This window comes from Anopheles nili, chromosome 3, assembly GCF_943737925.1.
Source record: "Anopheles nili chromosome 3, idAnoNiliSN_F5_01, whole genome shotgun sequence".
Classification (NCBI taxonomy): domain Eukaryota; kingdom Metazoa; phylum Arthropoda; class Insecta; order Diptera; family Culicidae; genus Anopheles; species Anopheles nili.
This window is the reverse complement of record NC_071292.1, coordinates 49,826,212-49,841,929: the sequence shown is the minus strand read 5'-3', so window position 1 is coordinate 49,841,929 and position 15,718 is coordinate 49,826,212. Positions and strand designations below refer to the sequence as shown.

Sequence of the window (15,718 nt, the reverse complement as noted above, 5' to 3'; positions counted from 1 at the left end):
AAAGCAAGCTCCTTGAAACGCACAGGTTCATTCGGAACAGGTCTTCCTTCCTTGTATTTTTCTCCTTCATTCGTTTTACACCAAAATGAACACGATCAGCACTTTTTTTTTCCGTCGTAACGGCGATGGATGATGTTTAGTGCTGGTGCAGTTCGCGCAGGGTTTAGTTTTTGAAACCACAGCTGCTACGGCGACCACGAGCCTTCTCGAACTTGCGACCCTTAGACTGCACGTACGGGCGGGTGTTGGAGTGTGGTACACCGGGAGCACGTCCGAAGTGCTTGAATACCTCACGAGCGGTACGCTTGCCCTGCATCAGGACGGTGTTCTTTCCGGTCGGGGCAATCAGGGCTAGCTGATCGAACGTGTAGATCTTTCCACCGTTCTTGAGGATGCGTTGACGTGCTTTCGCTGTCACACGCAGGGCGCACACGTTCAGTTTGGGCACGTCCAATTCACGAACGTCGTTCGTCACGGAACCGACCACGACCGCGATCGTCTTTTCATCCTTTCCGCGCAGCTTCATCAGCTGGGCAACACGGGACAACGACATTGGCGGACGGTTCGTCCTGCTCATAAATAGACGACGCATCACGATTTTGTTGAACTTCTTGTGTGTACGACGGTACAGGAAGCGGTAAAGCTACGGAAACGGCAAGAAAAGTAGCGATTAATCTTCAGGAAGGTTACGTTCACTACCAGGTCCGGTATATATCGGAACCGTTTGACAGGACGATCGAGAAGCGTGTCGCACCATACTAAACAACACTACTTCCTGTATTCACATCCGCCGGTGACAACTCACCTTCACCAGTAGCTGGAGGTACACGTCCAACGACTTCGGCTTCGTACGACGAACCTTACGGTCCCACTTATGATTGAGGTCGATACCCTACAGTAGACAAAAAGACAAATTAACCCATGATTAGTTCACATCACTTTAACAACGCTAAGCCAGCCAATGTTTCGTTGGCCGGTTCGCCGTGTGTTGGTAGCCAGCTTTTGACAAACAACAACGCATGCGAACAGCATCACTGCGATGGCATAGTTTTTCGTATTTTCGACAGAAACTGTAAGCCGCAAACTGAACACTGAAAGCTTAACATTAGCAGCGCATTCTGCAGTACGAGTTCGTCGAAGTTGAAACACTAATTTACCATTTTTAGCCGTAAAAATGCGATTCAACACAGCGCTGTAATAGAACGACTTCTTACCATGTTCAAGACCGGAAAAAGAAAGAACCAGGGCAGCCAACACACGCAACTTGAACAATGACAGCTTTGATGTCAAACGGCGCTGCGTGTAGTATGATTTTCACCGGGGTGTTCATTTTATGGTACATTCTTCATTGCGAATTTCCGTTGCAAGTTACTCAACTTATTTTATAATATTATTATTAGTGAGAAGCTAGTAATATATAAAAGATTTCATTATTGTGTAGCAAATTAGTGTCTCGGAGCTTTGGAGCTATGGCTGATCTTATTAAGTTCTATTGGGTGGCCCACGTGGATAGAACAGTCGTTGTGAGGGATTTGATGCTTCTGTTAAAAGGGCAGTTGTACCCAATTGGACGACGGCAAATCACGACCAGTTTCAGGTTTTAGGATCAGGCGATTTTGGTTATTTTACAGCAGGCCAAGATTCCTAAGCAGTAATAGCGTCGGATAAGTAATTTTTGAACTTAGTGAATGATTTACAAACATCATGAAAGTCAATACCAAGCTTTAATAACTCAAAATCAAAATAGTTATTGGCTTAAAGCTGTGAAGAGCATTTTACAAAGTTTTAGATATAGTTTTCTATTTTTTATCTGTTAATTATCTGTGTTGTATTGTAAATGACATGCATTTCTTAACACATGCTTTAGTACGTATTTGAATTCGTAACCACCATAATTCTCATGATCACTTCCATCGTATCGATAGTTTGTTTATTGTTGCTTCTAGCGTCCCATATAAAAAATATCACATATTCAGTCTAGGTTCTTTATGTCCTCCAGCATGTACCATTTTTTGAACCGATCGACAGCCCTCTCCCAAGCGCGCATTTGTTTCAATTGTTTTTGCCTCCTGCCCGGGTCTGGAGAAAATGTTTTTTCCACTTTTCTCGCGTTCATCAACTGTTGCTTCGAGCTCCAAATGCCACAATTCAGACCAGCCATGAACATGGCCCCCAACGCAGTCGAGTCGGTAACTTCGCCTCGCTCTACTTGGACACCCGTCAGATCGGCTAGCGTCTGGCAGATGAAATCGTTTTTAGATACTCCGCCATCGACCTTGATACTTGTAAATGAAAACCTCGTTTCCGTCAAAGCGCAATCGTAAAGCAAGGCGACGCGAAAGGCAAGGCTTTCCAACAAGGCCCGTACCATGTGTTCTTTGCGTGTGGAAGGTTTTATGCCAATGAATCCACTACCGGCAGAATCGTCTCGAATGGGAGGCTAAAAAAGAAAACGATTAATGCTAGCATAGCAAGCACGTGTCAATTTACATGAGCTGTAATGCTTACACCAAGTCCACTAAAGGCAGGAACGAATAGGACACCGTCTGAGTTGGGTACAGACATCGCCATTGAGGCACTTTCTGCTGGATCATCAAACAGTCCCACGTTGAGGGCCCACTCAATGATGGAGCCCGTATCGTTGGATGAACCCTCCATGAGGTAATTGATATCCATCCGCGAATCTCTCCCCATTTTGTAGCCGATCAGCGGGTATAACCCGTGCACCGAGGCAAGGCACTTCGTTCCAGTGTTAACGTTAAGAAAAGAACCGGTTCCCATTGTGATTTTCACATCGCCACGCTCAAAGCAGCAATTACCCCATAGCGATGCTGACTGATCGCTCACCGAAGCAGCTATTTTGATTTTTGCTCCCAACAACGTTTCGTGCACGTAACCGAAATCGTGCGAATTGTCGACTACCTTTGGCAGTAAATCTTTCTGTAATTGGGAAAAAATAATGAATTAATGATACATCTAAAATGACTTTTTTCCCCTGCATCATTCGGACCATGTACCTTTATAGAAAATAAATTCAGCGCCCACCCGGCCCACTCTTGACCAAAAGGATCGTAAAAGCCCGTCGAAGTGCAATTCGTTACATCGCTGATGTGCTCCACATATCGGGTACGGTCGGTCCCTTGCCGCAAGCGATACAGTAACCAAGAATCGATGGTACCGTACAGCACGTTGCCTGTTTTAAGACCTTCCTGCAGTGAAGAATTATTATGCAAAACCCAGGCCAGGCGCAGTGTCACCTGCGGGTTCATCAGTTTGATGACGCTACCCGCAAGAAATCTTTTGCTTCTGGTAAAAAAATGTAAAAATCCCGCTCCAAATTTCAGCAAACGTAAAGTAAAGCTGCTGTTCCATTCCTTAACAAGCCGGTCAGCTCTCAAGTCCTTCCATGTGATGAAATTATGGTACACTTGGCCTGTATCTCGGTTCCAACAGGTGAAGCTGTTTCTTTGCGTCGATATTGCCAAGCACGTTAACTGATCAATTGTAAGCTTAGCATCTAAAAAAGAAGACATAAAACCCGTACAGTTCATTAAGCTTCGTTGAATTTTTTTACCGCTGTGCAGTAGCTGGTCACAAAACACGTTTTTTGCTCATTTCAATCCGTTTTTTACCGATTAGATAACAGATTTGTGTTAACGTGAGATTCCATTTTTTTCTAATTGATAATGATTTTACGACAGCTTTTATATACTGACCTTCGGTGGCCTTTTGGATTGTGAGCAGCACGCTGCTCCACAATTTGTCGGGATTTATTTCAACCCAACCCGGAGCCGGGTAGAGAAGGTCAACCTGTGAAAAATAATTGAATAATTATTTGTATAATACAAGAGAGCGATGTATCGCATTTACTTACATGCTCGTAGGCCGTGCCGACCGTACTCGGTTCGCCGTTGGTTTTAGTAGCGTATATGAAACATCGAATGGTCGTGGTGCCTACGTCGAGCGTAGCGATATAGTGCCGCGCGTGTTCCATCGGTGACGAAATGGCGGTACGATGGGTTGTTTGACGAAGGACCGGAAATATTTGCAGATCTACTCAACTGCCACTTATTCAACATTACTCGAAAAAGATGCACGGAACGCTTTGCGCAATGCACAGTGTTTTTAAACTCACTTCCGACTGCGACGATAAGGCGCTGGCCCGACGACACCACAACGTTGCCGCACCACTGCGCAAGAAGCTCTGGCAGATCGTCATGTGTAACGCTAAGCAAATCTCGCGAGCGTTTCGTTTCAATTTAAGCCGATAAAATTATCGACGGAGCAAAAGAGTGTAAGAGGCAGGTTTGCAGTATGACGAATGCCATACCAACATATATTCTCTCTGGGGTGTGTTAAACGGAACCGATAAATTGATTAACTTTGATGATGGCGTAAAGGCGTTTTGTGATGATGCTGGCTGGTGTGTGCTTCTCTCCTAGTGCTACGCCGATTTAAGAGAAAGTAGGTTACCTGAAATCGAATTTGGACTACGGATGCTGCTGAAAGATGGATCAATGTGGTTTACCTTGAGAATTTTTTACACACCTGATCAATACACTAAAGTTTGTGTAATTTCGTGTGTTTCCAACGTGTGTTCTGACTATTACAGTTGTCTGCACATTGGACCAAATGCAGCAGAGTAATACCGTAAACACCCGTATCGTATGATATATTTTAAGCACTATCATAATTCAGTACTATTTACTATTGTTTATCAACAAATGTGATATCTGTCAGCATTTGATTGTATTCAAGTGCGCATGCTCTTATCTATTCCCGCGTGAATTGAAACGTAGTCAACGATGATAACAGCGGAGTATAACACAGGCGAAAGGTGATGGAAACAGTATAACAGTCTTACGGTGAGAAATCAACATCCCTAAGTAAACAAACCATTCCGTCACTGACAGCCGATGCCAAAGGGTATGCAATGAGTACCATCAAGAAGACTAAGAAGAATCGTTATGTGTTGTTTCACAAGGAACTAAGTTTGTTAAGAAATATTATTGCATGTCCTTAAGAAAACTTTGCGAACTTTTGCTTATTGCCAGTATAGAAGTGACAAATCGGTTGTGTTAGGGAATGGGTGGTGTCGATAATAGTCATTGGAAGCCTCGTCGCACGAAGGGTACCGTAATATACAAAACAAGAAACCAATTCGCTTGGGCTGTGGTAGCGGCCGGTACCGTGCTTTTCGCGACGTTTTAGTAAGTTGAACCAACGTTTCTTTTACTCATGTGCTTCATCTTAGCAATTCGGGCTGATTTTCTAATTTGATGAACCCCCTCTAGCACGGTCGTGAGTTACTTTGGTGGCGATGATCTGCAGCATCGTCTGAAGAGAGACTTTTTCGAAAAGACTGAGGAAGAGGTGGACCGCAAAAATCTGATGCGAGTTAGTTTGATCGCACCTAGGCGAGGAGACTCCATCCGGAAGTTGCTTGAGGAAGAAAAAGACGATCTAACAAGGAAGTAAAGATGAGTAAGCGGTTAAAGTACGCCAAGTTGAGGCTTGCCAAACCGGCTGCAGACAATCCTCCATCACATGGCGCTGGCGTTGAGGAAGTGAAGACTACGGGCCTTTTGGATGTTGGGTAATGCTACGGGAGATTAGGGTGAAGGGTATTCTGCTCTAATTGTAGTTTTAACTAGTAAATAAACAATTACATGTTGGACTAACAGTAGTATTTTTCAATTATGCTTTAATTTTTTCCTATTTTGCAGTGCCTGCAGCCGGTTGATAGGTAAACCTTCAAAATATTTTAGTAACGACTTGGAAGAGCCTACTGCTTCCCAGCAAACGTTCATCGAATATGCCTCCGAACCGTTGATGGATAATAATGGAGAATCAAGCGAACCGAATACGCGAAGGAGAACCCAAGAGGTGCCAGAGTGCAATCCGCTTGATGGTCCAAAATTACCCAAGCTGCGGAAAAAAGCATGTAATAGAAACGTTTTAATAAGTAATTTTTTGGAAAAAAACACAGTGGGAGATGACGATTTTGAAGAAGCCAAATCCAGCACGAGTTCTCAAACAAAGCCCACCAAAGTACAACGTGCCGCCAAAAAACTGAAAGCGCCCAAGCGACCCAAAAATCAAGGCGACATTCGGAAAGTGTTTAGGAAATACAAAAACGATCACGAAGTATTGCACAAACTGCTAAAAGAACACAGCGTGTCGGAGCAGATCGATCCGGAGCAACTGCAAATGGCTTTAGCTATGTCACGATCGCTGGTCGATTATGAATGTGGGCTTAATCCAGTGGCTGGAGAAGAAATGCAAGAACAACAACTCGCAAGCAGTTCCAGTTCTATACAAGAGCGCAGAATTGTGGGTATACGCACAACTTTGGAGCAGTTTGGATTCAGATGTAAAAACAGCTATACTGATTACGATTTGAATGTCATATTTGGAGCCTCGGGAACAAAGAATGTGAAAAAAATTAAACACAATCGAGCTACGAATTTAAGGCGTAGAGATAAAGAAGAATTATCTGCTTTCATCGATCTCCAAACTAAGAAATTGTTTCCTAATGACGTGATAGCTACAAGTACTGATCATTGCATGTCTTTGCATCTGGAAAATGATCAATCGTACCTCAGTCACTTGTTTTGGATAGCCCAGACTGGATTGGAAAGCGAGCAGATATTGGAAAAATTCTACGTTCCAGAGCTGTTGGAAATGAATCCTGCTCCTGTTGGATGTCTGTTAAAAGACTGGAGTAAAATTCCCGGCCGAGAAAGCACACCGGAAAGAGAAGAACGTATAACATGCCAGGCGGACCTTGAAACCTTGACAGATGTGGCTGTCGAAGAGGAAGAGGCATTAATATCGGCCTCACCTGATTTGTTCAATGAATGTGACAATGAACAAGGAGACGTTGAACCAATTGCTAAAGACAGAGGACACGACATGCCGGAGTCAATGCAAATGGTACAGGTTGATGATAGAATTTCTGCAGAAATGAGCCATAATATGAGGAATGAAACAAAAAACGTTAAAGAAAACTACTGGTTAAAAAATACTGTGAATGATGGAATATCAAATGAAGCGCTTTCTAACGTTGTGGCACCATATGATTTTCAAAAGCCAGAAGATTTTCGGGAAAGTAATGAATCTTTCGAAAATCAACAGTGCAGAATGAGCAACCAAATGAGCAACGAAGATCTCCAAAAATCGTTGCACAATGTGATAACATCAAATAAAGAGCACCAAATTAGTGCTGGGCTCTGTAACGAAGTCGATGTAAATCAAAAAAGTCTCGAGCATTTGGAAGTGATTTTGATCGATGATACATCGGACGAAGAAGAAAAGGATAATTTTTTTACAGCACCAGATACGTGTACAAATCCTGAGAAAATCCTGCATCGTAGTTTGGAAAATATATTTGATGATACGGATCCGCACCCGGTAATCGGTTTTGAAGTCTATTCGAGTGACGAAGGTGAGGGTCGAGTCTTCTAACATGCGTTAGAATTATTGAAATATAGATTTGTTGTCTTCTTTTTTCATAATTTGTCGATTGAAGGACAGTAAACAAATAGTTTTTTATTATTTTTTTTATTTCTCTTATTACCTACCACTGTCTAGAGAAGATTTCAGCACCTTCGCAAGTTACGACGGAATCGACTTCGTTAAACGATAATGGGTCAGTACATCAAGTACCCATAGACTTGGTGTTGTCTGAAGGATTATGTAACAAAGCCGTGCAAAATGAGCAATGCATGTCAGTGGCTGAACAGGGAGATGCAAGTGCAACAGCGAAAAACAGCAATTGTCACATTGCAACTGTACCTAGTAAAGATTTATCATTTAATCGAATTGCAATAAAAGCACGGTTAACAGAAGCCTTGCGAGGAGATAGCAATATGGTGGAAACAGTCAGCTTGGTTGGAGATACGGAAAGTGTAAAAGAACTTGATACATCGGCATCGAATTCTAATGAAGTAATTAGTAGCTCCCCATCAAAGGTGAATTGCACCCAACCAAGTGACACACAAGATGATGTGCTTGTCATCTCAGACGATGAGATCAACTATTCTATCCGGGATGTGCTACCCCGAGATGCCCCAAGGGATATAGCATGCGCCAAAAACGGTACAGAAAATTCGTTGAATAACGATCTGAATATAACCGTTCCGTATTATGATGGTCATACCACCTCCCAAAATGAATCTGTCGTAACGAATTCAACATCATCTGGGAGTCAAGCAGTTATGCAATCTGATTGCGAGGTTGTCACGATCTGTTCGAGCGAGTCTGACATGGTGAGTGCCGTTGTTGAAGGCGCTGACAGTACGTTCGCTTATTTGGACAACTTGGTAAAGCAGTTTAATTTACCTCCGTTGAGAGCACAACTGAGTGCAAGCAAATGCCACAGCCCGCCAAAGCAGCTGGAAGCTGTGTTGAATTTGTCTAGTCAAACAAGAACGATTCAATATGCAACGGATGCAGAAAACGTGTTGACAGACGAGCAACAGTCACCAGATTCAACATCAAAGGCTCATGCCAAAAATACAAAGCAGGGGAATGTTATATCAGAGAACTTAGATAATTATCTAAATTATTATGAAGAGCCAAATTTTGAGGAACATGAGATTGAAGCAGAATCCCAAGCATGTGAACGCCCTGAGAAAGACAGTTGTTTGACTTCCATCCTTGCTTCATCAGCAAAGCCTTTTAGCAGAGCGAAATCGTCAACTCAACTTGACTCTCCTACGAATTGTGTAACATTAAAACGGATAGCTTCCGAATCCAGTATAGGCTGCTCTTCAACACCACAGGACAAGGAACTAGCCAGCGACAAACGGCAAAAAGGAGACGAATTTGTAGACAAATTTAATGATTTAAAGGCTGCAGTGCCAGTGATTGCGCCACCAGAATACGTGATTAATACATCGATTGTTAAAACAGATGCTCCCGCATATACGGCCATGTCAGCGTCCGAAATTGATCGTGAGCTGTATAAATTCGGTTTGAAGGCGTTGACCAGAAGCAAAGCTATAAGAGTGCTTAACTATTTGTTTGAGCAAATGCACCCATATGTCGATGTACTGGAAGATACGGCGGAAGATCCGAAACTATCCGTAGATAGTCAAAAAGCTTCGGCAAAAGGACACAAGCATATTTCGTCGGTAAGCACTAACATCGGTCATGAAAAACCTGCAAAATGTGCCTTTAAACTAAATGTTAATGAGGCGGAGTACTTTCTACCCTCAAAACCACGAAAGAAGGTGAGTGAAGGCGTGTAAAAACTCGAAGATTTGTTAGCATTATATTGCTTATGTTTGTTATTTTTGGTTGTTGATATACTACTTCCAGATCCATTGGTGTGCCGTGCCGTTGCATATATCCTTCTTCAATTTGGCTTCAGAAAGTGAAAACTTGCAGCGTCAAATATTGCGATACGAACCAGTCAATTTAGATGACATATATAAGAATCTAAAAAATGCTGGTTTACGATACGAAACAAATGTACGGTACCTTTCACATTTTGTGTTGTTCTGTTTGAGACATGCGACTTAAATTTCTCACATTACAATGTCTTTCTTATAGGATCTAATTGCATTTCTCGATAAGCATTGCATCACATTCCGCACTGTGTCTGGCAGCGGAGATCGGGTGGCTAAAACGGCATCGAAGAATGGCAGCAAATAAAACGTGATGAGTCAATGTGTCAGCGTATAGACAGGTGATTTTTTTCTTTATGTTACTAAAATCAACATTTATTTTGAATTCGATAAATGATCATATATTTTGTCATGATGACTTACACTTTCCTAAACACTTAAATGAGTCTTTTTGGATGAAAGGACAACAGTTTGAAACAAAATATGCGGGTTGGATTCACTAAAATTATACTTCTTGCTCTTACTATAATAAGAGCAAACAGGGAGGAGTAGGGTTACCGCTGTTACCTAAAGTACCTAGGGCTTCAAAATGTGTGTTGTTGTCAATTACGATTTCATATAATAATTGTAGTTGATTCGGTACATCTAGTTCCTATTTCCGGGGTATGGACGGAACATAAAGATAGCGTGTGGTATCATATAACGTTTATTATCGTTTTATCTTTATCTACCACCAGTCGTTATCATTTATTATCTACAAGCAGTCGTTATCATTTTTCCAAAGGGTGTGCATCTGTAATACAGGTGTCTTTGGTTTATGATAAATGAATCACGTCAAGGCATTCTTGAACGGAACTTCTTAAAGTCTAGTGATTTCAGCGTAGTTGGTCAGATACGTTGCGATATTGTCCTGTGAAGTTACTACGAGGGTCATGGGTATAGCCAACGTTGTCAGTTTTTCTAACACTTCGTCTTCGAGGGCTTTGGAAATCATGTGGGAAATGAGACGTATTTGATTCATCAAACTTGTAATATGTGAACTAGCTGATAATGACCGATTTTATGTTCATTTTCGTTAGGTCGTTTGATATATTGTCCAAAAATAGAATAAGTGGTTTGTTGTAAAAAATACGATTACTCTTGTACTTGTCAATAATATGTTGATATTTGCATGCTGTTCTTGTGAAAGACTGACTATATGCACTCGAAGTAGTTTTGATTATGGATGTTCGATGTGCGTTTTCTAGATAGAATAAATTTCTTCAAGTGGACAATTGCTATGCCAGCAATATGAATGCAATTTATTTCAGCATTTCAGTTGATCATGTTTAGTTAATAGATATGTTTTGGGGGTACGTTCCCATCATATTACCGCGAGGGTCATATGTGCACACGACAAAAACCGTCGATCCTTGCTGGGCAAAGCCCACTCCTAGTTTCCGAGTGCTCTTCCATACCACTTGAGTGAAGTGACCCACCTGGGAGAAATTAGACGGACTCGGCTCGCCGTGTCTGTAGTCTTTAATTTCGCTGTACCAAGAATCGACCGCTGCTGCTCCAGTCACGGCCATTCCGGAGCTGTAGTACAGGTTTTCACCGTACTTTTTATCGGTGCTGTGTTGCAGTCGGTTCCATTTTAGGAGCGTCTGATTGTGAATCGAGAAAACGTATGAATTAAAAAACATATTAAAATGTGCATACAATTCAACAATCTTAATAAACACTCACGTCAGCCCATTTTTGAGCAGAAACACATAACTCTTGATCCAGAACCAAAGGCGGGGCAGAGTGCTTAGCTCGCAGCTCATTATGGCGGTTCAGAGCGGATATTTGAAACTGAGTGAAACTGTTGGAGAAACAATATTGTCTCTTTGTATTTACAACATTGAAAGAATGGAAAGTTCTATTGCGCAGCAAACGTACCTCATCTTTGTCTGCAAATGGAGTGTTGAAAGAAAGTGGCGAACTGTATACTGAATTTTTTATGTATTTGCCTAGAATAATCCGTTATCTATCGGAAGACAAGCCTAAGAATTTTTAGACGAAATGTCAGAAATTTCAGTGTCTCAATCGAACCAAACTTTAAAACTAAACTCAACTTGCTAGTACCATGGGCTTTTATAATACGATCCATGTCAGTAAATGAGTCATATCTGTTGGTACTTAAATTTCGCCGACCATTTCGCATACTGCTAATCAGCAATTTAGCAATGGCTCCTGTGAAATCCCTCGTTGCTCCTTATCTATTTATATATAAAAGAATGATGTTTATGCTTGTGCATGCTTGTACAATTATGTTTTTCGTAACTTCGGTCGTGCATTTTTTCAAATCGCCTGGAACAATTTGCAGTACATTTGGCACATGGGTGGCAAATTTTCCCTGATAACGAAGAATAATGTTTTGAATCAAAACAAAAAATAAAGTAAACCATGTAATTTAACGTTCAAGTGTGTATGTTTTTACGGTTTTAATTATGTTTGGGAGCTTCTGCTTTTGCTTTTAAAGCATTGATCAAAAATACAAATGCAGAGCAGTGTTGCTAGGTCATAAGTTAGTGTTCTTCTTACAATTTGCGTCACTAGTTTATTTTGAACGCTATTGCAGATTGAGACAAATGCTATTCAAACTTCCTTAAATTCTTACTGAATATGAAGAAAACACTAAATATTGACATTGAGTAGTAAAGTAGACTGCTTAAGAGTTAGTAAGAAAAGTGGTAGTAGGCGAAAGAAATATCGTATAAATATATGATACATTTTATTTACGCTCACTTGAGACTCAGCCTTAATAGCAAAAAAACGCGCGATATGTGGGTCGAACGCTTGATATGTCGTATGATAAAATGATGCCTTTAATAATTGGGCTGAATGGGAAATGGTGTTAATTAGAAAATTATTGTTATAGTGCCTCCATGTGTGTAAGTGTGCATTACAACTCTGGACACTCACTATCTGCAGCACTGCAAATGATGCACTTTTTGCGACACTTCCCATCGACTGACGAGTTTATTTAGCAAATAAATGGCCTGGACGTTTCGCTTCAATATTGAATGAATTGAGGATGATAATGTCACACGACTCACCGTGTTTTCTCTCTGTACGCACACAACTGACTCACATTGAACTGATTACTGGCTGGTTGTTTTTTTTGTCAATTTTTACCATCGAATGGCGACAGTCATGCTTGCTCAGTTCCCAGAGTGCAATTGTCCTGTACGTAGGCATGCTCTGGTCAAGTTGCTTTTTTGCAAGGTGCCCTTGCATCTTCATACTCCACCTAAAGGAGATCTGATGAGAGGAATCGGCTGTGCAGGCGGGTATGTACGGTTGACCTGGAGCTAAAGCACTTGATCTTTTGATCCGACGATGCCATATTTGCAACGAGATAGAGTCTAATTTGGTGGCCTGATTGTAAAGTTTGCGTTTATTAGTACAATTGCTGAAAGTACAAATTGGTGACCTTCGTGGTGCGTTATTACAGGTTTGGTAGGTTGATGGGTGGGAATATACCTATCAAGAAGTTTTCTTTCATGGAATCGATCGAAGCGTAAGAGTGGGTTTTTGGTCATCTGTTTATGACTGTGACTTGAATTGGATGCCTTAATTGTATAGTTTGTTTTACTGCTGGTAAAGTCAACGAAACATTTTAAAGATATTTCTTCCATTTCTAACGCCAGTGTGGGATGGTCCTTGCGAGACCTCATTTTATGACGGCTCAAATGTGGCAGATAGTGATTGTGTATAGCAATTATTTGATATAAGAATTGGAATGGCAGATTGGTAACATAGCGACCAAAACGTTTGATATCTTAGCTAAACGCGATCCGTAAAGATTGGATTAAACCAAACTCATAGAAAATCGTTATGTTTCAATTATATCACTGCCAAATTTCAACATACTATGCGCACATGCATGTAGTAACATGCAAAAAACAGTAGGTGAAATTATACACAAAATACTTGTCATTGTCTTAAAATAGATACAAACGAAATTCTGAATAGTAGTTTATTATAGCAAACACATGGAAAACGTTTAGTTGGGACTCACGTTGTTGTGATATTGTCCCATGAAGTTTCCGTGAGGATCATAGGTGCACACAACGTAAACTGTTGATCCTCGCTTAGCGACACCTACACCTAGTTTTGTAGTGTTCTTCCATACTAACTGAGTGAAATGGCCCACTTGTGCGAAGTAAGACGGATTTGGTTGACCAAATCTATAGTATTTGATTTCATTGTACCACCTGTCGACTGCAGTTGTACCAGTGACTGTTAATCCAGAGCTGTAGTACAGATTTTCGCCGTACTTTCTATTGGTGCGATGCTGTAATCTATTCCAACTGAGCAGGGTCTGATTAAGAACAGAAAAGAAGTAATTATATTTGGAATTAACTGAGCACAGTATTGGTGGTTTTATGTTAATGAACACTTACGTCAGCCCATTCTTGAGCACAACGATTCAAATCATGATCCAGTACCAAGGGTTGAGCCGAGTGCTTAGCTCGCAGCTCATTATGGCGGTTCAAAGCGTCGATTTGAAACTGAGTGAAACTGTGGAAGAACACTTTTGTTATGTGCCTGTAACTATGAAAAAATAATAAATTTAAATAATAATTTAAATGATCTGGGCTTCTAGTCGCTTATATACTAACTTAAACTATCTCGTTATCGGTTGAATGATAATACTACTACACGGGTGGCTTATGATGAAATCGATAATTGTTTTCTATAGTTTTCGTGGTATCGCCATCGTGACTTTCACTTTTCATGAAACTGATAACATTCGGTTGAGATGTCAATGGGTTTCTCTTTACGCCAAATAAAAAATACATTTTTTTGACGTTTTTCTTAAAATTTACTTGACCTTAGAACTGCGTTTTTTCATTTTCCAATATTAATAGGTTTGCTGGGTTGGTTATCAAGAAGTTTACGTTCATGCAATTTTGGTCATCTATTTATGACTGTGACTTTAATTGGATGCCTTAACTGTATAGTTTTTTTACTGATGGTAAAGTCAACGAAACATTTTAAATATATATAATTTTATATTTCAAGTATTTAAGTATTCACAGGTAGTTTTGGATTAATACACAGGATGCAGCTTAATTAGCTTTTCAGGTGTAAGGTTATTGCGTAGTGCAGTGCTCGTGGGCGATTGCAAAAGTTTTGTGAGGAAAGAAACATGTGATATGTGGTTTGTGAAACCATGACCACTTATTGATAACTTAATTACTACTTGAAACTAATTAGCCTACTTAACATTATATAAGCTACCGTAACTTACTCCCTACTTTTGTAACAGTAATCCTTTCATAAATAAAAGGAGGCGCTAGGAATCCAGAACGAGATTCCTTATAATGAGATGAGGAGATGCCTCGCATCTCTTATGAAATTTATGCAGGATGCTAGTTAACATCTCATCTACGGGCTGCGTATTGGAAATCGAATACAGTTCCGATTTCCGTATGTAGCGATCAACGTGAAACATTTTAAAGATATTTCTTCCATTTCTAACGCTAGTGTGGGATGGTCCTTGCGAGACCTCATTTTATGACGGCTCAAATGTGGCAGAAAGTGATTGTGTATAGCAATTATTTGATATAAGAATTGGAATGGCAGATTGGTAACTTAATAACCAAAACGTTTGCTATCTTAGGTAAACGCGATCCTTAAAGATTAAAACCAGCTGTAAAACCAGACACATACAAAATCATTGTGTTGATTATATCACTACCTGTTATCAATACACGAGGCGCACATGCATGCAGTTACATTCAAGTAATAGATGGAATTATAAGCAAAAAGCTTGTCATCGTATTAAAATAGATACAAACGAAATTCTGAATAGTAGTTTATTTTAGCCAATGTAGATATGTTTAGTTGCAACTTACGTTGTTGTGGAAATGTCCTATAATGTTTCCGTGAGGATCATAGGTGCACACAACGAAAACTTTTGGTCCTCGCTTAGCAACACCTACACCTAGTTTTGTAGTGTTCTTCCATACACACTGAGTGAAATGGCCCACTTTACCTAAATTAGACGGAGTTGCTTGACCAGAGCTATAGTATTTGACTTCACTGTACCAGCTATCGACTGCAGTTTTGCCAGTGACTGTTAATCCAGAGCTGCAGTACAGATTTTCGCCGTACTTTCCATTGGTGCGATGCTGCAATCTATTCCAACTGAGCAGCGTCTGGTTATGATTTGAAAAGGAGTGTAAATTTAAAAATTATAAAAATGATATAGTCGCTTCAATGAACACTTACGTCAGCCCATTCTTGAGCATAACGATTTAATTCGTGATCCAATACCAAAGGCTGAGCCGAGTGCCTAGCTCGCAGCTCATTATGGCGGTTCAGAGTGT

General features: G+C 40.7%; 5 protein-coding genes across 6 annotated transcripts; 2 read left to right on the top strand and 3 right to left on the bottom strand.

Moving 5' to 3' along the window:
• Window positions 1–6: 6 nt before the first annotated feature.
• LOC128727283 (60S ribosomal protein L18) lies at window positions 7–1,222 on the bottom strand. 2 transcript variants are annotated; one of them, XM_053821178.1, is made up of 3 exons: window positions 1,215–1,222; window positions 806–892; window positions 7–643 (listed from the first exon to the last, which is right to left on the bottom strand). In XM_053821178.1, exons 1-3 carry the CDS (start codon window positions 1,215–1,217, stop codon window positions 164–166), a joined length of 570 nt encoding a protein of 189 aa, XP_053677153.1. In that variant the 5' UTR covers window positions 1,218–1,222; the 3' UTR covers window positions 7–163. The 2 variants fall into 2 exon arrangements, with proteins under 2 accessions (XP_053677153.1, XP_053677154.1); XM_053821179.1 differs by lacking the exon at window positions 1,215–1,222 and adding an exon at window positions 1,158–1,175.
• Window positions 1,223–1,960: 738 nt separating this feature from the next.
• On the bottom strand, window positions 1,961–3,994 carry LOC128724528 (putative glycerol kinase 5). The gene is made up of 5 exons (XM_053818253.1): window positions 3,875–3,994; window positions 3,717–3,810; window positions 3,018–3,517; window positions 2,509–2,940; window positions 1,961–2,440 (listed from the first exon to the last, which is right to left on the bottom strand). The coding sequence occupies exons 1-5, from the start codon at window positions 3,992–3,994 to the stop codon at window positions 1,973–1,975; spliced, it is 1,614 nt and encodes a 537-aa protein (XP_053674228.1). The 3' UTR covers window positions 1,961–1,972.
• A 1,068-nt stretch (window positions 3,995–5,062) lies between these two features.
• On the top strand, window positions 5,063–5,622 carry LOC128722677 (uncharacterized). The gene is made up of 2 exons (XM_053816353.1): window positions 5,063–5,210; window positions 5,295–5,622. The coding sequence occupies exons 1-2, from the start codon at window positions 5,086–5,088 to the stop codon at window positions 5,476–5,478; spliced, it is 309 nt and encodes a 102-aa protein (XP_053672328.1). The 5' UTR covers window positions 5,063–5,085; the 3' UTR covers window positions 5,479–5,622.
• On the top strand, window positions 5,481–9,682 carry LOC128724527 (structure-specific endonuclease subunit SLX4). Its single transcript, XM_053818252.1, has 6 exons — window positions 5,481–5,596; window positions 5,727–5,944; window positions 5,990–6,337; window positions 7,594–9,236; window positions 9,325–9,477; window positions 9,559–9,682. The coding sequence occupies exons 1-6, from the start codon at window positions 5,481–5,483 to the stop codon at window positions 9,658–9,660; spliced, it is 2,580 nt and encodes an 859-aa protein (XP_053674227.1). The 3' UTR covers window positions 9,661–9,682.
• A 999-nt stretch (window positions 9,683–10,681) lies between these two features.
• On the bottom strand, window positions 10,682–11,380 carry LOC128725744 (Golgi-associated plant pathogenesis-related protein 1). Its single transcript, XM_053819511.1, has 3 exons — window positions 11,277–11,380; window positions 11,082–11,199; window positions 10,682–10,999 (listed from the first exon to the last, which is right to left on the bottom strand). Exons 1-3 carry the CDS (start codon window positions 11,279–11,281, stop codon window positions 10,682–10,684), a joined length of 441 nt encoding a protein of 146 aa, XP_053675486.1. The 5' UTR covers window positions 11,282–11,380.
• Between the last annotated feature and the right edge of the window lie 4,338 nt (window positions 11,381–15,718).